Here is a 22,914-nt window from a genome sequence, read left to right as displayed (position 1 = left end):
CTCTCTCTCTCTCTAAAATAAATAAATAAAATCTTTAAAAAAAAAAAGATTTTTAAAAAAATTTTTTTTAATTTTTTTAAAAAATAAATTCTAAAATTTAAAAAAATCCATTTTACTTTGCAATGTGTTATTTTTACAGTTGCATTTTCCTTTTAGTTTTCCCTTCCCTCCCCTCTAAAGTGAATTCCAGAAAATCCCATATAGTCTGTGGTTAGTGGTATTATTAGAACTCCCATGATAGTATATCTTTTTTCTTTAATTATGACATTTTTAATTTTGAGAAATTTTAAACATGAAGAAAATGTGCCACTCAGATTTAATAGATGTCTCACCACAAAAGTCTCAGTTCAGGTTATTTTTTTTTTTTAAAGAAATAAGTCATCAATTGCAGCTCAAATTCTGACCACTCCTCTCCCCCTCCTTTCCTTGAGGGAGCAGAGCATGAGTTTGTACATTGTGTAGTCCTGTCTAGTTGTAAAAGGATACAACATGTAGGATCCTGTGTATGGTACAGGATACATTCTTCCCTGGGCAAACTGTCACGCAAGTTAAGAAAATCAAAGACGTTGATTCTTTCTCTTTGGAAGGCATGCTAATTCACCGCTGTGCATGAAAGCTGGTCTCATCTGAAGGTGTTTTGCCATCTTTTAGATGCCACCAAGTGGATTGCCAGTAGATTCCAGGTCCTAATGCCTCTTTTTTTTATGTCCTTGTGTGGTATTCCCCTCAAAGGACAGTCGGAATTGAAACAGGAACAGAGCTGCCCCCTTGTCTACTGCCAACCCCCTGCCACCACCTTTCTTCCCATCTTTGTAGGGATCCCCTTGAAGTCATGATGAAAATTTAAATGATCCAGATTCTTTTCTGTTTTCTTCAGTGTGTCTAAAAGTCTCTGGTACATCCTAGGAGTTCCATAAATATTGAATGAATGAGTCTGTCAGTCACAGATAATGAGAACTTTTCCCATTTTCCTGAGATTTTTAGAATTTGTTAATCCACCTTAACCTTTCATACATGATCTTAATTTCTTTGTTTTAAAGATTTTATTCATTTATTTGAGAGAAAGAGCATGAGCCCACATCACGGGGGCAGGGTGTGGGAGGGTGGGGAGCAGAGGGAGGGGGAGAAGCAGGGAGCCCAATGTGGGACTTGATCCCAGGACCCAGACATCATGACCTGAGCTGATGGCAGATGCTTAACTGACTGAGCCACCCAGGTGCTCCCCGTGATCTTAATTTCTGACTACGTAGCTGAAGGATTCCCTGAAGACAACTTAGTACTTTTGGGTGCTAATGTACCTGCATCTAAATGAAGCCAAGCAACAGTGTTCCCCAGCATTTTGGAATGAAAATGTTCAAACATATGGGAATGTTGGGAGAATTGTATAGTAAAAATACAGTATATCTACTACCTCTTTCTACAAGTATGATTTTACATATTTGCTTTATCATTTGTTTCTGCCAGGGTTTCCTAGTCTATGGATTTCAAAGTAAATGGCAATCATACATGCACTCTACCCTTAATATATCATGTCTGCTGTGTCATTAAGTAGAGCTCGATATTTATTGACCTTCTTTTTGTTTTTTGAGGCAAAATTAACATACAGTGAAATGCACAAGTCCTCAGGGCAGCCTTTGATGAGTTTTGACAAATGCCTGTTTCCCTATGGAATAAATCTTGAGCTAAGTATAGAACATTTTCAACCCTTGCAAGTTCCTTCCTGTGCCTTCCCGGGTAACCCCCTTACCCCACCCCAGAGGCAACCACTGTTCTTTTATTTTCCACTGCAGATTAGCTTGAAGCAACCAGTTATTAACACACACTTTTTCCCCCCGTTTGGGGGGGGGGGACTTTGGTTGGATTTGGCAGGACACACAGGTACCCTGCCGCAAGGTCGAATGAACAATCCATTTTCCATTTTCACATCGGTCAGATTGTCTGAAGCTGTCCTTTCTGCTCTCCCGATGGCTCACTTACCCTTCTCCGTAATACTCTAACCTTCTTCCAGCTCCTTTCTCATAGTTCATGGGTAAGCTGAGGGAAGCGGAAAGCGTCCTCAGGAAGGTCAAGACATCATTTCAGACATAAATTCAGCCAGCATTTATTAACAGCTCGCTTTGTGCCAGGTCCTGGGCCGGACACACTGGATCTCAAGATGAATAAAACATGAAGAACTCACAGTACGGTGGTGCTGACAATAAGCCGGTAACTTATTCATTTACTACGTTCAGAAGATACTTCCTGAGTCTCCCCTGTGCACCAGGCATGGGGGATACAGGCCTGAACAAGATCAACACGGTTCCTGCCCTCCAGAGCTTTAGCCCAGAGTCGAAGGCAATCCTTCGTGATTGCAAGTGTGCCACGTTTCCACAGATCAGGAGCGCGGGGCGTTGCTGGAGCCACTGGTGGGCACATAGAGTCTTCTAGGCCCTCCCTGGGAATGCAAGTAGGCAGTGCAGGCTTTCTGGAAGCCACTGCCTTTAAAGGGTTACCTAAAGGATAAGCAGAAGCAAAGTAGGGGAAAGGGTTGTGCAGGAACGCATACAGGTGTGTGTTGTAAGAGTGGACATCGAGTGCGGAGAGTGAGGAGGAAAGTGACCTGGTGAAGCTGGAGAAGGAGATGGGGTCAATCCAGTCGATTCTTACAGCATCCATCGCGGGAAGGTGTCCCCAGCTGACACGCTGAGCCTGCATCACTCTCACGCTTCACAGCCAGATCACTTATTGATTTATTGGGTTAGCTTCTGCGTGAAATCCAGAATCGGTCGTACTGTTTGAGAAAGAAGCAATGCTAAGAGGAAAACCTAAAGAGTCCCGGAACCAAGGAACGATAACGACGTGATTTTAGTTTCATCGGACTTCTTAAAAGAAGCTGCTCTGTCGGGTGGGAACCCTTAGAGCAAAGGGAACAGGGACGGCAGGAAGCCTTAGACCAAAGGCCTGAATTTTTCTTTCTCCTTCAGAGGCCCAGAATCCGCCCACGGCACACAGCAGCCATCAGGCCCTCCCTAGTAGGTAGTTCAGCAATTTAAAAATAACTTAATAGGGCTAATTTCTTACCTTTGGATCACTTTGATTTTCTTGTATTATTTAATACCCTGTAATAAAATTAAGTTCCCATAACAAAAATAATATTCCAATGTAAAGATTGTTGTGAGGCTTGAAAAAATCCTGTAAAATGCAATGCTTTGTGCATCCCAGATAAGATTCTATAGGAAAAAATCCACAGTGATTCAGCTGCGGCATTGAATCGTGTGCTATTGCTGATAAAATCTCCATTACCTTTTTGTAAATTTAATTTTAATTACACCAGCCTAGTGGGCTCCATGCAGATATTTACTTTTAGTATAATGGATTTTTAAGGGAAAATGTTCCATGAAAGCCTTGCGCGTTGAATATTTTATTTGAAAGCAAATGGCAAAAATATTTTTGTAACATTCAATATTGATACTCTAGGGAAAAGCAGAGTGAAAAGATCCTTTAATGGATTATAAGGAAACCTTCACAACCCCTAGCTGTGACTAGTAGTTAGAAGTTCACACTGACTATAATATATTATTCATAAATACATTGGAGTGAGAGGATAACTTGACAAAAACATTGTTTTGCTGGTTTTTTTTTCTGCATAAAACTGTATTCATACGCTTCATGTGGCATGATAGGACTAAGCGCACCCTTATAGGGATGAGACCTGAAAAATACAGCCATAAATTTGTAACGATCATGGTTTTTAAACTTAACTAAAATTCCTTAATTGCTTTTGATTAATTTAGAATAGAGAAGAATGTCCACTGACAGGCATCCTCTGGGTTTTCTGAAGTGTGAAACTTTTTTTTTTTTTTCTTTTAATGACCCGGTAGGACTCATTTCATGGTGACTTTCCGTAAGGAGCAGCTACGAAGGATGCGGCCCAGCCCCAGACTTCCTCCTTGCTCATTGCCTAGTCATGAGAGCCAAGTGCAGGATGGTAAAGATGTGGCTTCTTCCTTTTCCTCTGAGTTCCAGATACTCCAGTGAAATGGAACATCGTTTTTCTCTATAACAAATTTTTTGTTTAATTTGATAGATTTGGTGACTTTTAAGGATGTCAGACCTGCATCGTGATTGATCAGGTATGGGAATCCTTTGTTAAAAAGAGTCACACAGACTTAGTCATTGGACTAGAATTGCACAGGTCTGAAAGGCCATGCAAAGCCTGGCCTCAGTCAGTGATCCTGTGTCTTGCATTGGAATACCTCCACTAGCAGCCCATTCGACCTGGAAAGCCCTAGAGAGTCAAATTTTTCTCTTGCTTTGGATCAAAACCATCTCACTAAAACCTGTCCACTGTCTCCTATGGGGTGTATTTTAATAACCTATGCACAGCGATAGCAGGTGTCCCTCTGTGTCCTGTTCCTGATTCCATTGCCTTAATTTTTTCTGTCTTATAATTATTAAACCCTCAAATCTGGCTCTTCCTTTGCTCTGCTCATGGCCTCAATTATCTCTGTTATCAGTAATTCCCATAAACTTCATCTCCTACCTTTCTTGGCCTTTGTCAGATCCTAGATTTCCAAATATCTCTAAGACATTGCTGGAAAAACCTTTCAGACTTATGATATTCTGAATTAAACAAAATCTTCCCTTCCAGAATGACTCCAGGGCCCCGTGGCCATAAATTCACTTTATCGTAGTACCATTTTTCTAGTCTTCTAGGTGGAATGTATATTTTTGTAATGTTTTATTTTGATACATAGGCAGTCCCCATTATGCAAGGAGTCCATATTTGCACACTTGCCCACTTATAAAATGTGTCATCTCAACACCGATCCTCGGGGATCATTGTGGACATGCGCAGAGCAGTGGAAACTGAGTCCCCCACCGTGCCCCACTCCCTGCTATGCCCGCTTGTTTCAGCACTCCTGCTAGGTGCAGGGATTCTTCCCACACTTTATTTAGTGCTACATTTTTCACATTTTTGTGGGTTGTTTTTTTTTCCTGGTGACTTTGCTATGTAAAAGGGCCCAAAAGACAGTGCTCATGGTGATATAGTGTCACCAAGCTCAGGAGGTCTGTGAAGTGCCTTGGGGAGAACATCTAGGTGTTAAGAGGGGCTTCACGCAGACCTGAATTACAGTGCCGTTGGCCGGTGCTCGTGAATCAACAATCTATATTAAATAAGGTGTCTTGAAGGAGACCACACATAAAAGAAGGTTTTGGTGTTGATCAGTCGAAGAAAATACTGAGACCAGCAGGAACTTAACCCCGTATTTCTCTTAGGAGCAGTGCTTCAGTGTTCACTCATTCTGTGTTCCTAGCAACTTCATAGAAATACCTGCTGCAAATAATGGGAATCAGCTGCAATCTCAGACTTTCAGAAAATTTGCAAGAAGAGTAAAAAGAATTTCTGGACACTCTTCGTCTACATTCCTCAGATGCTAATGTTTTATGACATTTGCTTTATTCTTCCCTCGTCTCTCTCTGTATGTGTCTAAAATTCCAACATAGATAGATATCCTTTGCACCAAAATGCTTCAGTGTCTATTTCCTAAAAGTAAGGACATGATCTGTTATAACCACAAAATATTTATCAGAATCAGAAAATTAACCTGAGTTCTATATTACCTAATCTGTAGGTCTTATTAGGATTTGCCAGTTGTCTCAGTAATACCAGATCATGTGGGCATTCAGCTGTTATGTCTCTCTAACCATCTTTAATTCGGTCCACTTCCTTAGTCCTTGACATGAATGTTTTTAGAAGTATATAATCATTTATTTTTTCATTATTTTAAATTCTTTTAGTGTTCCAAGATTCATTATTTATGCACCATACCCAGTGCTCCAGGCAATACATGTCCTCCTTAATACCCACCACCAGGCTTACCCACCCTCTACCTCTCTCTGCTCCAAAACCCTCAGTTTGCTTCTCAGAGTCCACAGTCTCTAATGATTTGTCTCCCCCTCCGATTTCTCCAACTCACTTCTCCTCTCCAACTCCCAATGTCCTCCATGTTATTCCTTAAGCTCCACAAGCAAGAGAAACCCTATGATAATTGGCTATCTCTGGTTGGCTTATTTCACTCAGCATAATCTCTTCCAGTCCTGTCCATGTTGATACAAAAGTTGATTGTTCATCCTTTCTGATGGAGGCACAATACTTCATTGTATATATGGACCATATATTCTTTATCCATTCGTCTGTTGAAGGACATCTTGGCTCTTTCCCCAGTTTGGCGACTGTGGCAATTCTGCTATCTGTATCTTTGGGATAAATACCCAGTAGTGCAATTGCAGGGCCCTAGGGTAGCTCTATTTTTAATTACTTAAGGAATCTCCACACCGTTTTCCAAAGTGGCTGCACCAACTTGCATTCCCACCAACAGTGCAAGAGGGTTCCCCTTTCTCCACATCCTCTCCAACACTTGTTGTTGACTGTCTTGTTAATTTTGGCCATTCGAACTGATATAATCACTTATTTTGTAGAATGTCTTCAGCATAATTTGATGTTTCTTTATGATTGTGCTTTTTTTTGGCAGGGATATTACAAAAGTGAGTGTTCTCCTCAGTATACCATATCAGGAAGAATACAGTGTTGATCTCTTCCATTTCTGGCAATGCTAACTGATTGCTTAGTTAAGGTGCTGTCTGCCAGGTCTTTCCACTCCAGAATTACTCTTCATGTCCTCCAGCCAAAAGCCCCCAAGAATATAACTGTGGTTGAACAAAGTTAGGTTGGTCAGCTCAAAACCAGCCTCCCAGTAGGGAGAGTGTAGACCATGAAGAACTTAGGGCAACTCAGTATTACCCTGAGAGGGTATTAAGGGCTGCATATCCTCAGGTTTAGCCTTATGTTCAATTGCTTGGGGGATGTTTCAAGAAAGTAGGGCTTTACCTTAGAATGGGTGCTTTCAGAAACAAGTGGTTTCATTCTTGGTAAATAATTTGTATCTAGGAGGCAAGAGAAAGAGAACAAAGCTAAGCCTGTACTTGATAAAGAAGCAACAGTCATTCATGTCAGTAGGGACAGGGGGATAATTAGTCATTTTTTGTAATTTGGACAGTATTATTTTTTTTTTCCTGTGCCCATGTGTGATTATGAAGTGGTTTTGTTTTTCTTTTACTCCATCCTGGTCATGGTGTGACCTGGTCTAATATTGGTGTCGGGTGAAATTATTTACATTCATAATCAAACATCATCATCTAGCTGTGAGAGCTTGGGTCAGCTTCCTTTTAATAACTGCCACGGACTGCTTTTTTTCTTATTAACTATTTTTTTCCCTTTGTGATTAACATAAGCATCCCTACTGATGTCAGTAGATAGGTAGGTAGATGAGTTGATGGGGCGGGTGAATGAAAATAGGGTTGGATGGGAAGGGAGAGAGTTCTTCGTTACCGTAGAAGGGTAATTGATAAATGTTAAAGATGATGGAAATAGAATATCATTATTTGTCAGCTGTAACAGGTTTTCAGGCAGGGATCTTCAGGTGCTCTAACTGGTGGCTGAAAAGTTGAGGAGCAATAGGACATTTACAGCATCTCAAAATATTTCCCCACAAGACGCTTAACCGGTTACTAGGGAAAGATCATAAAGTAGAAAAGTTTTTTAGTCTTCAAGTATAATGATGATGGTGGTGGTGGTGAAGCCAGCTTTTCCTGAGAAATTGAACACTGGTTGAATTCTGATGCGGTAGACAATACGGACCTTGTCTGAAGTTTGTGAAGGTTGATGAAGGTTGATGGACTAGCTCGAGGACATGCGCTTTACGGGTAACCAAGCCTGTAGTCAAACCGGGGGTTTTCCTCAACAGCTATATTCTACCATCTCCTTCTTGTGTACCTACTTTGTCTGACACTCTTTTTTTTTTTCTTCCTCCCATAATCAAGCTGTAAAATCTCTTCACCTCATATATGGATTACTGTATCAGTTTCCAGGATATCCTCCCAATTCCAGGTTTTTCCTTGTCACATCTGCTGTACGGATTGTTTCCTTTTGCTCTTGTCTGCGAGATCACGTCTACCGCGGCCTCACTCTGCCCCTGGATCAAACCCAGACCCTTCAGTAACACGGCCCCAGTGCCTTCACTTGTTTTCCCTATTCCATTCAGAAGTTTTGTTCCCCGACCCCCATCCCTTTCTGTAGTAAGCTCTGGATCTTTTTCTCCATTAGAAAATCTATCATTTCTAGCGTTCTCTTTCAGAATTCTACTTATTATCAAGTCATAGCTTCCCTAAAGGCCTCACCAACTTGAGCCTCAATGTTGTCACTCTTGTGTCTAGAATATGCTCAATTCAGTTTAATATGGAATCAGTGTTTGTTTTTCTACAGGTACCTCAGTTTTGACTCTGTCTAAAATACAAGTTCCTTTGCCCTGGGGATGATGCAGTTTTTCTGTTGGTTCCTGATACCCAGCGTAGCGCTGGGTCCGTGGTGAAGTCTGGGCAAAGGGAGGACAGGCTGATGGATACATTCCTCTAAGAGGACAGGTCAGCCAGGCGCAGGTAGACCTGTCTGTGAAGGAACAGCTGTATTTTGTACATGGTATGAAAGATATTTTTCCCATAGTTGACTGAAATGTATAATAAACAGCTTTTGTTGTATATGTTCCTCTGGGAAAGAACTGCTGTTACATTCCCCAATTCCCAGCATGCAGAAGCACCTCAAAAGATTTGTAACTAGGGGCACCGGGGTGGCGCAGCTAAGTGTCTGCCTTCGGCTCAGGTCATGATCCCGGGAACCTGGGATCGAGTCCTGCATCAGGTTCCCTGCTCAGCAGAGTCTGCTTCTCCCTCTGCTCCTTCTTCCACTTGTGCTCCCCACCCTTTATCTCCGATAAAGAAAGAAATAAAATCTTTTTTAAAAAGATCTGTAAGTAATAGACTAATTATAATATAATCCCTATACATCGTACTGTCACGAATGGTGCTGCCTGGTGTTCCTCAAACACAGCCTGTGCTTGGTAAGTTTTCCTCATTTGCTCATTGTTCCCTCTTCCATAAGACATTTCTCCTTTCTACCTGGGAAAGTCTTAACCATATTCCAAGTCCTGATATTGTGATCATCTGCCCCAGTAAACTGTCTGTGATAATCAGAAAAAAATATCCCGCTGTCTGTGCTTCAGTAGCATTTTGCTTGTACCTCTAGTCTAGAACTTACTGTGCTTTTTTGGGAATCCCATTCTTAACAGACTGGATTCAATATACTGAGTGCCGAGAACAGGGCTGTGCCTTGTGTCTTTTATTTTAAAAGAAACAACATAGCAATAAATTTGAATGTGGCAAGCCCTCCTTGAGGACTGCATGTGAGTGAAATCATTCCAGTGGAGTGTGAAATTCAAATTGCATATTATTTGAGTGAGTAGATCTGAGATGCCACATACAGTTCTTACTGAGGGTTCTTTAAATAGACTTTGGCATGAAATGAAGAAAATAATTAGAGATGAATGATGCCAATTGGAAGAAATTTTTTTTAAATTACAAAGAAACTGACAACTCCGAAGTCATCAAATTCGTAGTAACTTCATTTGTCTGTGAATGCTTTTGTAACCAATATGAATTGTTTTTGAAAAGAAAAAAACCTTATTTTGTTATAATGAACCACAAAGAAGTATTTAAGTTTCTTCAACAACATGCACAGTTGTAACGTTAATGTTTAGTTTAATGGTTTTCCTAGAAATTTTAATAAGCAGACTAAAATAATAGAGACATTCAGAAAACATCGGGAATGAAGGTTTGAATTTTCTCCATCCCCGCTTTACCTGCTAGTTTTGTCTAAGACTGTAATTCTTTTTAACCCCATAAATTAAACATTATTATTTTATGCAACTAATTTTTCTTTGATTTAGTTATATATTTACCAGCTTCCTTGTACACCAACATTTTTTTGTATCTCAAAATTGACATTTGGGACTTTTTTTTTTTTTTCTATCTGGAATATATTCTTTCGCATTTCCTTCTAAAGGAAAATGGCAGGAAACTCTCTTTTTAGTTTTTCTAAAAGTATTCCCTTTTGCCCTTTCTCTTGAAAGATAATTTTATTGGTTAAAAGGATTTTTGCATTTATGTTCATGAAGGTTATATTGGTCTATAGCTTTTGTTTTATGGTTTTTTTTTTCTTTTGATGTCTTTGGCTTTAGTTTTAAGATAATAACAGACTTTAAAAAGAAGTTGAAAAATGTTCCTTCTTTGGTTTCTGAAAGTATGTGTAAAGGATTATTTCTTTAAAGATTTATTTTTGAGGGCGAGAGCGAGCAAGCGAGTGGGGTGAGGCAGACAGAGAGACTCTTTCAAACAGAGGCTCTGCTCAGCAAGGAGCCTACTGGTGGTTTGTCCTGGGGCTCCATCTACTACCCATGAGATCATGACCTGACCTGAAACCAAGAACAGGATACTTAACTGCCTGAGCCACCCAGATGCCCTGATAGATTATTTCTTCCTTAATATTGATATAATTTACTAGTTATATACTCTGGAATGGTGATTTTCTTTGTGAGAAGATTTTTTCTTTTTTTTTTTTAATTTTATTTTATTTTTTCAGTGTTCCAAGATTCACTGTTTATGCACCACACCCATTGCTCTATGCAATCCGTGCGTGCCCTCCTTAACTTTTAACTAATTTAATTTTTTTTTTTTTTTTACTTGTTTATAAGTCTCTTTAGATTTTCCTTTTCTTCTTGACTCGTTTTCAGTTTCTGTGTTTCTGGAATTTGTTCATTTCATCCAAGTTTCTGAATTCATTAGAAAAAAGGTATTGTTCATCGTATATCCTTATAACTTTTTAAATTTTAGTAGTGTCAGTATGCTATATGGCTTCTCCTTCATTCCTAATTTGATCATTTGTCTTCTTTTTTCTTGGTCAACCTATCTGAAAGTTCATAAATATCTTTGATCTTTCAAAGAACCAACTTTTGACTTTACTGATTCTTGGAGTTGTTTTTTCTGACTCCTATTTCATTGATTTTTCAGGCTTCTTTAAAAAAATTTTTCTTTCTCTTTACTTTGGGTTGAGTTTACTCTTTTCTGGTTAAGTTAGAATCCTGAGTTATTGATTCATTTTTGTTATAGATATTTAAGGGTAGAGATTTCTTTCTAACCACTGCTTTAGTTATGTTTCATAGCTTTTAACATGTTTTCATTCAGTTTAGGACACCTGTTTCTTTTTGTGTATTGTTCTTTGATACATGAGTTATTTACAACTGTGTTGTTCAATTTCCAGATATCTGGGGATTTACCTAAAGTCTTTATGTTATTGATTTCTAATTTAATTCTATTATGATTGTAGATCATATTTGTTATAATTTTAGTACTTTTAAATTTATAAGACTTGTCTGTGGTGTAGTTTATGACCTACCATGGGAGCACTAGAAAAAAATGTGTGTTTTGCTGCCTTTGGGTAGATAGTTCTACAAATGTCAAGTCATTGAACAGTGTTGTTGAAGTTTTCTGTATCCTTGTGGACTTTCTGTGTAGTAATTTTATCAGTTATTGAGAATGCACTATAGAAATCACCAGCTGATGTTGGAATGTCTGTTTCTCTTTTTACTTCTGTTCATTTTTGCTTTATAGGTTTTAGGGCTCTGTTTATGTATACATTTAAAATTGTATCATGACTCTTTTTTAAAGTAGTATTGTTTCTTGTCTTAAAATCAGTTTCGCCTGATATTATATATTCAATTTTTTTTCGGTTATTATTTGCGCGGTTTTTATTTCTATCCTTTTACTTTCAATCTATTGATGTTTTTAAACCTAAGGTGTGTCCCTTGTAGATAGCACATAATTGGATATGGTTTCATTATCTAGTCTATCTTTTGAGTGTTTATTCTTCTTTAAACTTATTGATATGCTTGGATTTATTTCACACCTTTTGCTATTTGTTTTCTGCGTATCTCTTGTCATTTTTCTTCATCTAGTCCCATTTCTTTGTTAAATATTTTAGTGTATCATTTTAATTCCTTTGTTGTTTTCAGTTTTTATTTAGTTTTTTTTAATGCTGTGGGTATTTTAAAATCGATGCTAATTTATTATATACTTTAGATGAATACTAACTTAATAAATACATAAATACTTTGTACCACTATAGCTCCATTTTCTCCTTCCTTCTTTTTCCTATTGCCATGTGTTATTTATGTATGTATGTATGTTTGTTAAAACCCAACAATGCAATGTTCTAATTATTGCTTTATTATATAGCCTTACAGTTTTTCAAGTATATAAAAGAGGCAACCTACTAAATGATGATATTTGCAAATGACATATCTGATAGCTTCCAGAACATATAAAGAACTGATACAGCTCAATACCCAAAAGACGATTAATTCAATTAAAAAATGGGCAGAAGCACAAATAGACATTTCTCCAAAGAAGATATACAGATGGCCAACAGACACATGAAAAGATGCTCAACATCACTCATCATCAGGGAAATGCAAACCACAGTGAGTTACTACCTCACACCAGTAAGAATGGCTAAAATCAAAAACATAAGAACCAAGTGTTGGCGAGGATGTGGAGAAAAAGGAATCCTCTTCCAGTATTGTGGGAATAGCAGAACCCACTGTGGAAAACAATATGGAGGTTTCTTAAAGAATTAAAAGTAGAACTACCTTACAATCCAGTAATTGCACTACTGGGTATTTACAAAAAAAAAAAAAAAAAAAAAAACCTAAAAAAATCACTAATTCAAAGGGATAGATGCACTTCTATGTTTATTGCAGCTTTATCTATAATAGCCACAATATGGAAGCAACCCAGGTGTTCATCAATTGATGAATGGATAAGGAAGATGTGTGTGTGCGTATGTCTGTACGTTGGAGTATTATTCAGCCATAAAAAAGAATGGAATCTTGCCATTTACAACAACACAAATGGATCTACAGAGTATGCTAAGCAAAAATAAGCAAGAGAAAGACAAACGCCATATGATCACACTCATATGTGGAATTTAAGAAACAAAACAAATAAAGGAAAAAAGAGAGAGACAAACCAAGATACAGATTCTTACTATAGAGAACAAACTGATGTTACCAGAGGGAAGGTGGATAGGGGGGATGGGAGAAATAGGGTATGGGAATTAAAAAATACAGTCATCATGATTTAAAAAAATTATTAAGAATATTTTAAGTGTAGCTTTATTTTTAATTTTTTGAGGAATCGCCACACTGTTTTCCAAAGTGGCTGCACCAACTTGCATTCCCACCAACCATGTAAGAGGGTTCCCCTTTCTCCACATCCTCTCAAACACTTGTTGTTTCCTGTCTTGTTAATTTTGGCCATTCTAACTGGTATAAGGTAGTATCTCAATGTGGTTTTGATTTAAATCTCCCTGATGGATAATGATAATGAACATTTTTCCATGTGTCTGTTAGCCACTTGTATGTCTTCTTTGGAGAAGTATCTGTTCATGTCTTCTGCTCATTTTTTGACATGATTAAAAAAATTGGATTTTGGGGGGAGGCGTTGAGTTTGAGGAGCTCCTTATAGATTAGGATATCAGCCCTTTGTCTGTAGTGTCATTTGCAAAGAATCTTGGAACATGAAAAAAATAAAATTAAGATGTTAAAAAATAAAAATAAAGCACAAAAAAATTTTAAGTGTATAAAATAATACAGAAAAAAAATAATCATGTAATCTTTCTTATATACTTACATATTTACCTTTTCCCGTGCTTTTCATTCTTTGTATAGATTTGTTGCTGTCTGATATCATTTTTTTTCAGCTTGAAGGATTTTCTTTAGTAAGTTCTTAATGCAGACCTGCTAGCCACAGCTTTTCTTAATTTTTCTTTAATTTGATGTTCTTATCTCCTCTTTTCTCAATTTTACTGAGGTATAATTGATAAGAATAGTATATATTTAAGGTGCACAGCTTGATGTTTTGATATACATTGTGAAATAATCACTACAATCAAGCCAATTAATGTATTTATCACCTCACATAGTTAAAAAATGTTTTTTGTTTTCTTTTTCTGTGGTGATAATACTTAAGCTCTACTTTCTTGACAAATTTAAAGCCTACAATACAGTATTTTTAACTAGATCTACATCTCTGTACACATTAAATCTCCAGAACTTGTTCATCTTGCCCAAATGCAACTTTATACCCTTTGGCAAACATCTCCCCATTTACCCCTTCAGCCCCTGGCTCCCATCATTCTACTCTCTGCTACTGAATTTAACTATATTAGATTTGGCCTATAAGTGAAGTCATATAGCAATTGTCTTTCTGTGCCTGACTGACTTTGTTTAATTAACGTCATGTTCTCTGGGTCTTTTTTGTTTTTTTCCACATAGTTTTGTTGGTTTTGTTGGTTTAGAATTCTTGGCTGATATTTTTTCTCTAGTATTTGAGTATATTGTTCCATTGCCTTCTGGATTCCTTGCCCTCTCATGAGAAGTCAGCCCTTAATCGTATGTTTCTCTGTATGTGATAAGTCATCTTTTTCTTGCTCCTTTCAAGATTTTCTCTTTATCTTTGGTTTCAACCATTTGACTAAGTGTCTAGCTGTGGGTCTCTTATTCATTATGCTATTTGGGTTCCTTGAACTTCTTGGATGTTTAGATTAATGTTTTCCATTAAAATTGGGACTTCTTGATAATTTTTTCTTCAAAATTGTTTTCCTCCTTTCTCTTAACTCCTGTCCGTCTGGGACTCCCTTACCTGCATACCAGTACAGTTAATGTTGTCCCACAAGTTTCTGTTCATTTTTCTTTATTCTTTAAACGTGGTTACCTGAAGTTCCTTGAATATATTTATATATTTATAATAGCTGTTTTGAAGTTGTTTTTGTCAACTAAATCTCACACAGGAGCCCACTCAGAGACAACTTCTATTGACTACTTATTTCTCCTAAATATATATTGCATTTTTCAGTTTCTTTTTGTATCTCAACATTTTTTGTTGAAGAGTTGACATTTTAAGTAATACATTGTAATAAATCTTCTGATTTTTACCTCAAAGTGCTTTTTAAAATTTCTTTAGTTTTTTTGTTTGTTTGTTTGTTTAGTATCTTGCCTGGACTAAATTTATGGAATTTGTTCCCCACAGTGCAGGTTGCTAATGTCTCTACCCAGTTATTTGATGGTGAATGTGGTGATATTCCTGGCTTCCAAGGGTCGCCAACTTTTCTGCATAGCTTAGTGTCAGTCAATGATTTGTCAACAGTTTCTTCTCAAGTGCTTCAAGCCCTCAGTCCAAGCTTCTGTCCTCTGCCAGTCGCCTGTGTGGGGTGGGAAACACATGCACAGTTTAGCCAGTGCTTAAGTCTATCCCATGGATCTTCTCATGTTTCCACTGCCTATGAACATGGGCTCAAAATCAGCCACAAGTACGTGGATAGCTTTCAGTCTCTCTTGTGTTTGTGGGTAGCCTTCCCATCAGCCAGGAATTTGCAGAGAGCTTAACAAGGCCCTCCATGACTATTTATTTCTTTTATCTCCTTTTTAAATTTGGGTGAAGCTATAGGCTGACTGAGCTTCTGGACTTCCGCGCATTTGTCTACCTCCGAGACCACTGCTGCTACTAACAACACTGATGGGTGTGGAGTGTTCCCATCCTTAGCTCCAAATCAAGCCAGTCCTCTCTGACAATGAAGTTGATGTTCACAGCTTGACCTTCTCTGACATGGGAAGGAATGTGGAGGTTAAAGGGGGTAGAATCCCTTAGACTCTTATGATCTTACCAAAAGTTCAGTTGTTCTTCATGACTAATCACTTCCCAATTTGCTTTATGCCTTTGGTGTTTGATTGATTTACAGAGAATTAAAATGCTTACTTTGACAATTTTGTTGAATTTTATTATTGCTTATTGGGAAGAGGATCTAATAAATTCCCCACTATACCAAACTCTGTCATATATTTATAACATTGCCCCAGATTCGCATGTGACTATTAATGCTGTCAACATAGTCAATTATTACTTGAAAATGACATTGCATTTTGATTTGTGTTAGCTTTGTGGAGACAGATTCTTTAGCTGGGTTTAATTAATGCTTTCATTATAAGTAGCATCTATTTGCTCATTTATTTATTGACTATTTGCTGGGGTCTGCTTTAATTTCCATGATATAAAGATGAATGAGAAAGTCCCTGCATTTCATGAATTCACAAGTCCAATGGGGGAGACAAACTAAAAATTATGAATAATAATAAACTATAATATATGTTATTATATAGAGGTGAGCACAGTGCTGTGGGATGAACTGGAGAGAGCGTGCCCATCTCTGCATTACTTTTGATTGGGGTTTAGAAGGGCTGAAGTCTGCCAAGCAAAGGGATGCAGTCAATAGGGCATTCTGAGCATGGAAAGCAATATGTGTAAGGGCAAGGTTTGGTTTCAAATCTGGTATTTGGTACAAATCCGAAAAGGTACTCAGGAGGGTGCATGGCAAAGAGAAGTAGAAGATGGAACTTTGCTAGAAAACACATTTACATCTGCTGAACATTCTGGTCTTTATCTTCTGAGCCATCAGATGCCAGCCAAGTCCTTTTATTGATGAAATTAGTTACTGCTTTTGGTTTGTCTTGGATTTCTCTCCAGCAGCTCTGTGGAGCATAAGACTGCAGTGAGGAAGGATAGGTAACAAGTCAGTCAAATAGGAGACTTTTGAACCCTCAGGGTTAAGAGATGATGAGTGCAAAACTAGAGACTGGCCAAATTCAAAAGTTGTTTGTGATAAAAATCAACAGGATTTGTTAACACTTATGTAAGGAAGGGTCAGCGTGGCTGGTTGGGCACAGAGGGCCTAGAAGATGTGGAGAGGAGACACCCTCTGGGAAGTTGCCAAACAAGAAATCAACCCAAACAGAAACAACAAAAACCAAATAGGATGTTCAGATGAATCATGAGCTAACAGGCCACGTGAGTGAAGAGGGAGAACCCGGCAGAAGTAAGTATAGAAACCTGGGAGAACTAACTGGAACAGCATTCATTAACTGGAACAGCAGTCGTAGCAAAGAATGTGTGCTGGATCCTAAACGATTTTTTTTTTAATAGCAATTTGGAATTAATCTAAAGCCTTCATGAAGTGGAATAATGGTCTTAAGAATACTCCTTCAGAACCGTCTTGCCCTGTTGGTGGGTATGTAAGCTGGTACAACCACTCTAGAAAACAATATGGAGGTTCCTCAAGACATGAAAAATAGAGCTACCCTATGACCCAGCAACTGCACTACTGAGTATTTACCCAAAAGATGCAGATGTACTGAAAAGAAAGGGCACCTGCACCCCAATGTTCTTATCAGTAATATCCATAATAACCAAACCATGGAAGGAGCCAAGATGCCCTTGAACAGATGAATGGATAAAGATATGATTCATATATACAATGGAATATGACTCAGCCAGCAGAAAGGATGAATACCTATCATTTGCATCGACATGGATGGAACTGGAGGGGATTATGCTGAGTGAAATAAGTCAACCAGAGAAAGACAGCCATCATGGTTTTATTCATGTGGAATGTAAGGAATGGCACAGAGGACCATAGGGGAAGAGAAGGAAACCTGAATGGGAAAAAATCAGGGAGATAAACCATGACATACTCTTGACTCTGGGAAACAAACTGAGGGTTACCGAAGGGGAGATGGGCAGGGGGATGGGGCAACGGAGTGATGAGCATTAAGGAGGGCGCATGATGTGATGACCACTGGGTGTTATATGCAGCTGATGAATCATTGAACAATGCATCAAAAACTAATGATGTATTATATGTTGGTTAATTGAATTAGAAAAAAACACTCAACTAAGGCTCTTCCTGTGAGTAACTCACACACTGCACAGAGACTAGTCATTAACTCTGAAATCAGTGAGGAATTATTTAGAACACAACTCCTTTAAAACCTAGTAGTGGTGCTGCCCACATGTTAATGCGTCTTCTCAAAGGGATAAGGAACTGGGCAGATAAAAATGGATTTGATGACTGTGTAGAGTCAGTGATGCCATACCTTGTCTCTGATCTGTACTTTTTTAAGAGGTCCCTTTTTATGTGTGACATTCTGCAACTTAATTTTTCCTGTTTATGACATTCTGATGTTACTTAATTGCCAACCATCCGGATTTGCTGTTAGTATGAATCAGGTTTTTTAATATAATTAAGCCAGCTTATCCGTCACCCATTATAATTAATCCATTCTATCTTAATTACTTTTCCATTTCCAGAGCCAATCATCACATATTAATACAAATACAGGAAAATCTGAGTCATTTTTGTAACACAAGTAATAACACAGAATATCTGTCCGATATGTGCATACACTCCCTTCACACTTTTGGGAAGGTTCAACATAATTTGGTAAAATGTGTTAGTGTTCTGCCAGAAACACAGAAACCAAAAAAGAAATCAGTATTTCAGTTGTCATTCACTTACCTCATGAAACCAACCACCTTTCTAAACCCTATCGTTTATTTCCCAGAATTTCCCATACTCTTGATTCTGTGTCCATCCAAGGACAAATTGTAATGTAGCAAGCCCTTCTGTTTCTGGAGGTAATTACAGAGAAGCCTTGCCTGTCAGCTCCTTCTGGTCACTGGTGCATGTGTGGCATTTTTTTTCATTCACTCATTTCTTAGTTGAGCACAACTCTGATCACTGGGGATGTAGCAACGAATGAGACAGAAGAAGGTTATAACTCTTTCTGAGCTCATGTTGTCATGGGGGATACTGATAGTAAACAAATAGCAACGGTAGTGATGAGTAACGTGGAAAGAATTTGAAAGGCAACAGGACAGAGAGTCGGTTGAGTGTGTGGAGGGCTCAGAGAGGTCTCTCTGAGAAGGTGGCTCTAAAGCTGACACCTGAATGGCAGGAGATGCCATGAGATGATCACAAGCATTACAGGAGGAAGTCCTAGCGAGAGGGAAGGCCATGAGTAGGGGTATCATCTGCGTAGTGGTGTGAGATCCCTTTGGGAGAGGGAAAACATCCAAGGTCAGGAGTGTGGATTTCATTCCAGGTGCCCTGTGGAACTGCTGGGGAGTGCTTTATGGGATCTGATTTGCATTTATAAAAAGATCAGTCAGGCTTCTCTGTGGAGAACGGATAAAAGGGCGTTAGAGTGGGAACAGGGAGGTGGTACAAAAATAATGAATACTGTTACACTGAAAAAATTAAAAAAAAAAAAGGGAGTTCAGCATCCCTTAAGTATTCCATGAAGGTATCCAATGCGTCATTTTCGAAGATTGAGTCTTTGCACCAATGCAGATTTTTTTTTTTTTTTTTTTTTGGTTAGAGCAAACTATGGAGTATTCTAGATTCGAATGGCTCTCTAGGTTCAAGTCTGGTTTCTCCAAGTTAAAGGTCATATGACGTCGGGCAAGTCTCTTAACCCCTCTGTATTTCAGGTTCCTCTTCTAAGAACAGTGGACTAGTGGGGCGCCTGGGTGTCTCAGTTCAGCGTCTGACTCTTGATTTCAGCGTGGGTTGTGATCTCAGGGTCATGGGATGGCATCCCGTGTTGGGCTCATCTGCACTCAGTGCGGAATCTGCCTCTGATTCTTTCTCTCCCTTCCCCTCTCCCCCTCACTCAGCTTGTGCTCTCTAAGAAAATAAAAAAAATATTTTTTAAAGAACGGAATAGTAATTCTACCTATTCATAGAGTTGACAGAAGTGACTAAGAACATACACATAGAAATACTTAGTACATGACTATAGTAAGCGCTCAGTAAATATTACAGACTCTGTCTCTGTCTGATCATCAAACTATGCCACATTCAGACAGCAGTATCTAGTCATGAGTTATAATTAACATTTTTACGAAATAAAAAAATGTGTCCATGTGTTATTTTGATGCTATTTTACCATCTCTTAATCCTGTTTAATTATGTAATAAAACAATTTTACTATTCATATTATGCATATTATTCCCAGCTTCTGCATCTGGTAGTATTTGCTTATTTTTTAAGTGACTTCTGTTGTTTGTGTTTTAAATACCCATAGCCTTCTAGAGAGATCGATTGAATGTTAATTAGTTTTGTTGCGAAGTTAATGTTTTCAACCCTTAAAATGGGATGGAGAGTGGGCCTCGTGTCCTTAGATGATATCGCTCATGTAAACACTGCATATACGACCTCCACGGGGCTGGGACCACACGAGGGTGCTGCTAAGATGCACCCCTCCTCCACATGGTCCTCCTGCTTTGGACTTCAGGTCCGTGTTGGATCCCTGGCTAGAAAAGACCCTATCCATTTGGACCACGGGGTAACCTAGAAGCCTCGTGAGTCTTTGGTTTCCTGGTAAACACTGGCTTCTGCCACTCTGTGAGGTTGCAACTGCATTTCAGACTCTTGAGATTGGTTATTTCCGTCTTGAAGTAGTCTTGAGAACAGTCGGAAAGTAGAGTAGGTCAGCACAGCATATGGTCGAATTTGCATGGACAGATGAACTTGAGAATAATAAGGAAAGTCTTTGAAACTGGCTTTTAGTTATAAATGTGGTATGCAAATATTTCATAGTTACGTTGGGTTTGAGGTACATTTAGCAAATAGCATTTTTCATGAGAGAAGACATTAACCTGATTTTAAAATCGCAGTCCTCCTCTTTCACTGAAGGTACTGGAGCAAGGAACAGCCTCGCTTTGCTTGTAAACATTTTATAGCATCATCCTTGATACAGAGCATTACCAAGCACTGGGGGCTTCAGAAATAAACCCCTTTCTGTGTAACACAATCAAGATTAAGTATATATTCTGTGGTTCTTCTGGCTTCAGGTTCTGTTTCTTCTTGTATGTTTTTATTAAGGACATGAATAGTAAATAGTGATTTTTGAAGTATTTACACAGGAAGCAATTAGCCCTACACCAGGCAGCCCCGGTGCCTAAGGTGACCGCTGGCCAGTCAAATCCACCAGATGGGGATCTGCTGTGTGGAAATTGGCTCCCACGACTTGTCTTTCCTAACTGCTGTACTGATTGCATGGATACTGTACTGAATTTTGTAGAAGTCGAATTATTTGTAAATATGATACAAATGATAGAGATTTTAGATACTATTTGGAATCAGTAAATTAACGTGTGTGTGCAATGCGTGTGTGTGATGTAGCTCTTACACGTCATGGGGCTAAAACACCTGATAGCAGATAGCCCTATGGTTTTTCCTTCTGCCTCTTCCGAAGACAGCGTGGTCCAGCTACTTAAGAGATCATGGAGGGTCTGGGTGGGCATCAAGACTCAAATGTGAATTCCCCACTCTGCCAGCACACATGGACCTGACCATGGGGGCTCCCATCCATCCCATGGGCTCTTACGTCTGGCAGTGGTCTCCCTGCTCCCCCAGGAGTCACATATCCAATCATTTCACAGTCGGCACCCAACTGGATTGTTGTGTTAGTGCTAATATTAGCTTGTAAGCTTACATTTTTTTCCAGAAATACCTATGTGTGGACATAACTTCCTTTCTATGTGTTTGTTTTTCTACCACAGACACGGGAGCAGAAAGACAGGCACTAAGAGAAAATGTGTATCCTAAATTGAGAGAATTCTGCAGAGAAAACTATGGATTAGAATTTCAGGTAACTCTGATATTAATTTCATTTTTAATCATGGCAGCTGAATAACATTTGTGCTTGCTTATTTCACAACGTCGGTGTTATTTAAAAAAGCACGTTTTAAGCTCTGAAAATTTTTATTTAAGCATGGGTAAAAAGGAACAATGGAAAATGGAAATAAAATATTTAGTCATTTTTGGGGGGTCATCTGGGTGGTTTAGTCAGTTAAGCGGCTGCCTTCAGCTCAGGTCATAATCCCAGAGTCCTGGGATCGAGTCCCATATTGGGCTCCCTACCAAGTGGGGAGTCTGCTTCTCTCTGCCTTCCTGCACCTCTCCTTCTGAGCTCTCATGCTCTCTCGCTTTCTTGCTATCTCAAATAAATAATATCTTCAAAAAGATATTTACTCATTTTTGGTGCTTTGCACTTTGATGCTGTTTCTTGGCCCCTGCCTGGTATTGGCTCATCTTCTCCTTCTAACCATGTTTATTTACTTCTCCGCAATCTCTACTGTTCTCAGGAAGGTGAAGATTGCTGAGTGCAGGCCCCTGGGCTGTGGTCTCTAGAAATGATTTGCACATAAAAATTGAGACCAGCTTTCTCCCAGGTGTTTTCTTTTAGCAGCCTGGCCAGCCCTTGCCTTCTAGCTTGCCTTTAGTTTTTGTTCACATTGTAAAATGTCCTTTTTCCTATGTTAGGGATTTGCCATTTGCCAAAAACAAAACAAAACAAAAACAAAAAACAAAATCAGCCTTTCAAGAAACAATAACTATTCATGTCATTGTTCAAGGTCAGGAACACCCTGACATTTGTAGACACCACTGATTTTTGCCACCTAATAGAAAAGTTCTAGAAAACACTGGGCATATATAGAACATCCCCAGAGTTAAAAGGTAAATGGCTTCTGGAACAGATAGCATTGTTTAGTCAGAAGTTTTCAACCTCATTCACAGCCTCTTAACTCTCCAGGGCTCTCTTAACTATGTTTCCATTGGTAGGTGAGGAATACGTACCAGAGGTTTGTGGCATAAGACTGCCAAACCCATCTTTGTTAGTGGAAGGAAATTCCACCCTTCATTTATTTCCTCCTGAATAGTTTATCTTGGTATATACTTCATGGTGCTTTCTTGTGTGAGGCATAAAAGAGTTGGTCTCCAAATGGTTTCACTCTTTGGGCCTACTGTCAGTCAGCAGCAAGCCATTATGACACACATATTGAAAAGTTACTCATATGTCACCATTTGCTAGATAAACGGTGAACCTAAATTAAATTCCTTATTGCGAATTTAGCACTGCCTTTTCTGAAGAACCTGGTTCTACTGATAACAGGGTCTCAACTGTTACAAAAATTCTGGTCTGTCAAGATTCCCAAAGACTTAGACACTCCTTGGGGACTCAGTTACTATGGAGAAAGAGATGTGTCCAAGCATGTTAATCCCATGTTTGAGTTTGTTTGGATATG

General features: G+C 38.7%; 1 protein-coding gene across 1 annotated transcript in view; it reads left to right on the top strand.

Moving 5' to 3' along the window:
* The window catches only part of NWD2 (NACHT and WD repeat domain containing 2), a 176,170-nt gene that overhangs the window by 46,387 nt on the left and 106,869 nt on the right, over positions 1 to 22,914 (top strand). Inside the window, exon 2 of the mRNA XM_032853562.1 lies at positions 21,388 to 21,476. Coding sequence (XP_032709453.1) covers positions 21,388 to 21,476 — 89 coding nt within the window. The remainder of the gene's footprint in view (positions 1 to 21,387; positions 21,477 to 22,914) is intronic.

This window comes from Lontra canadensis, unplaced genomic scaffold, assembly GCF_010015895.1.
Source record: "Lontra canadensis isolate GAN:19392208 unplaced genomic scaffold, GSC_riverotter_1.0 scaffold1, whole genome shotgun sequence".
Classification (NCBI taxonomy): Eukaryota; Metazoa; Chordata; class Mammalia; order Carnivora; family Mustelidae; genus Lontra; species Lontra canadensis.
Note: the sequence above shows the minus strand (reverse complement) of the source record. Positions and strands in the feature narration are given on the sequence as shown.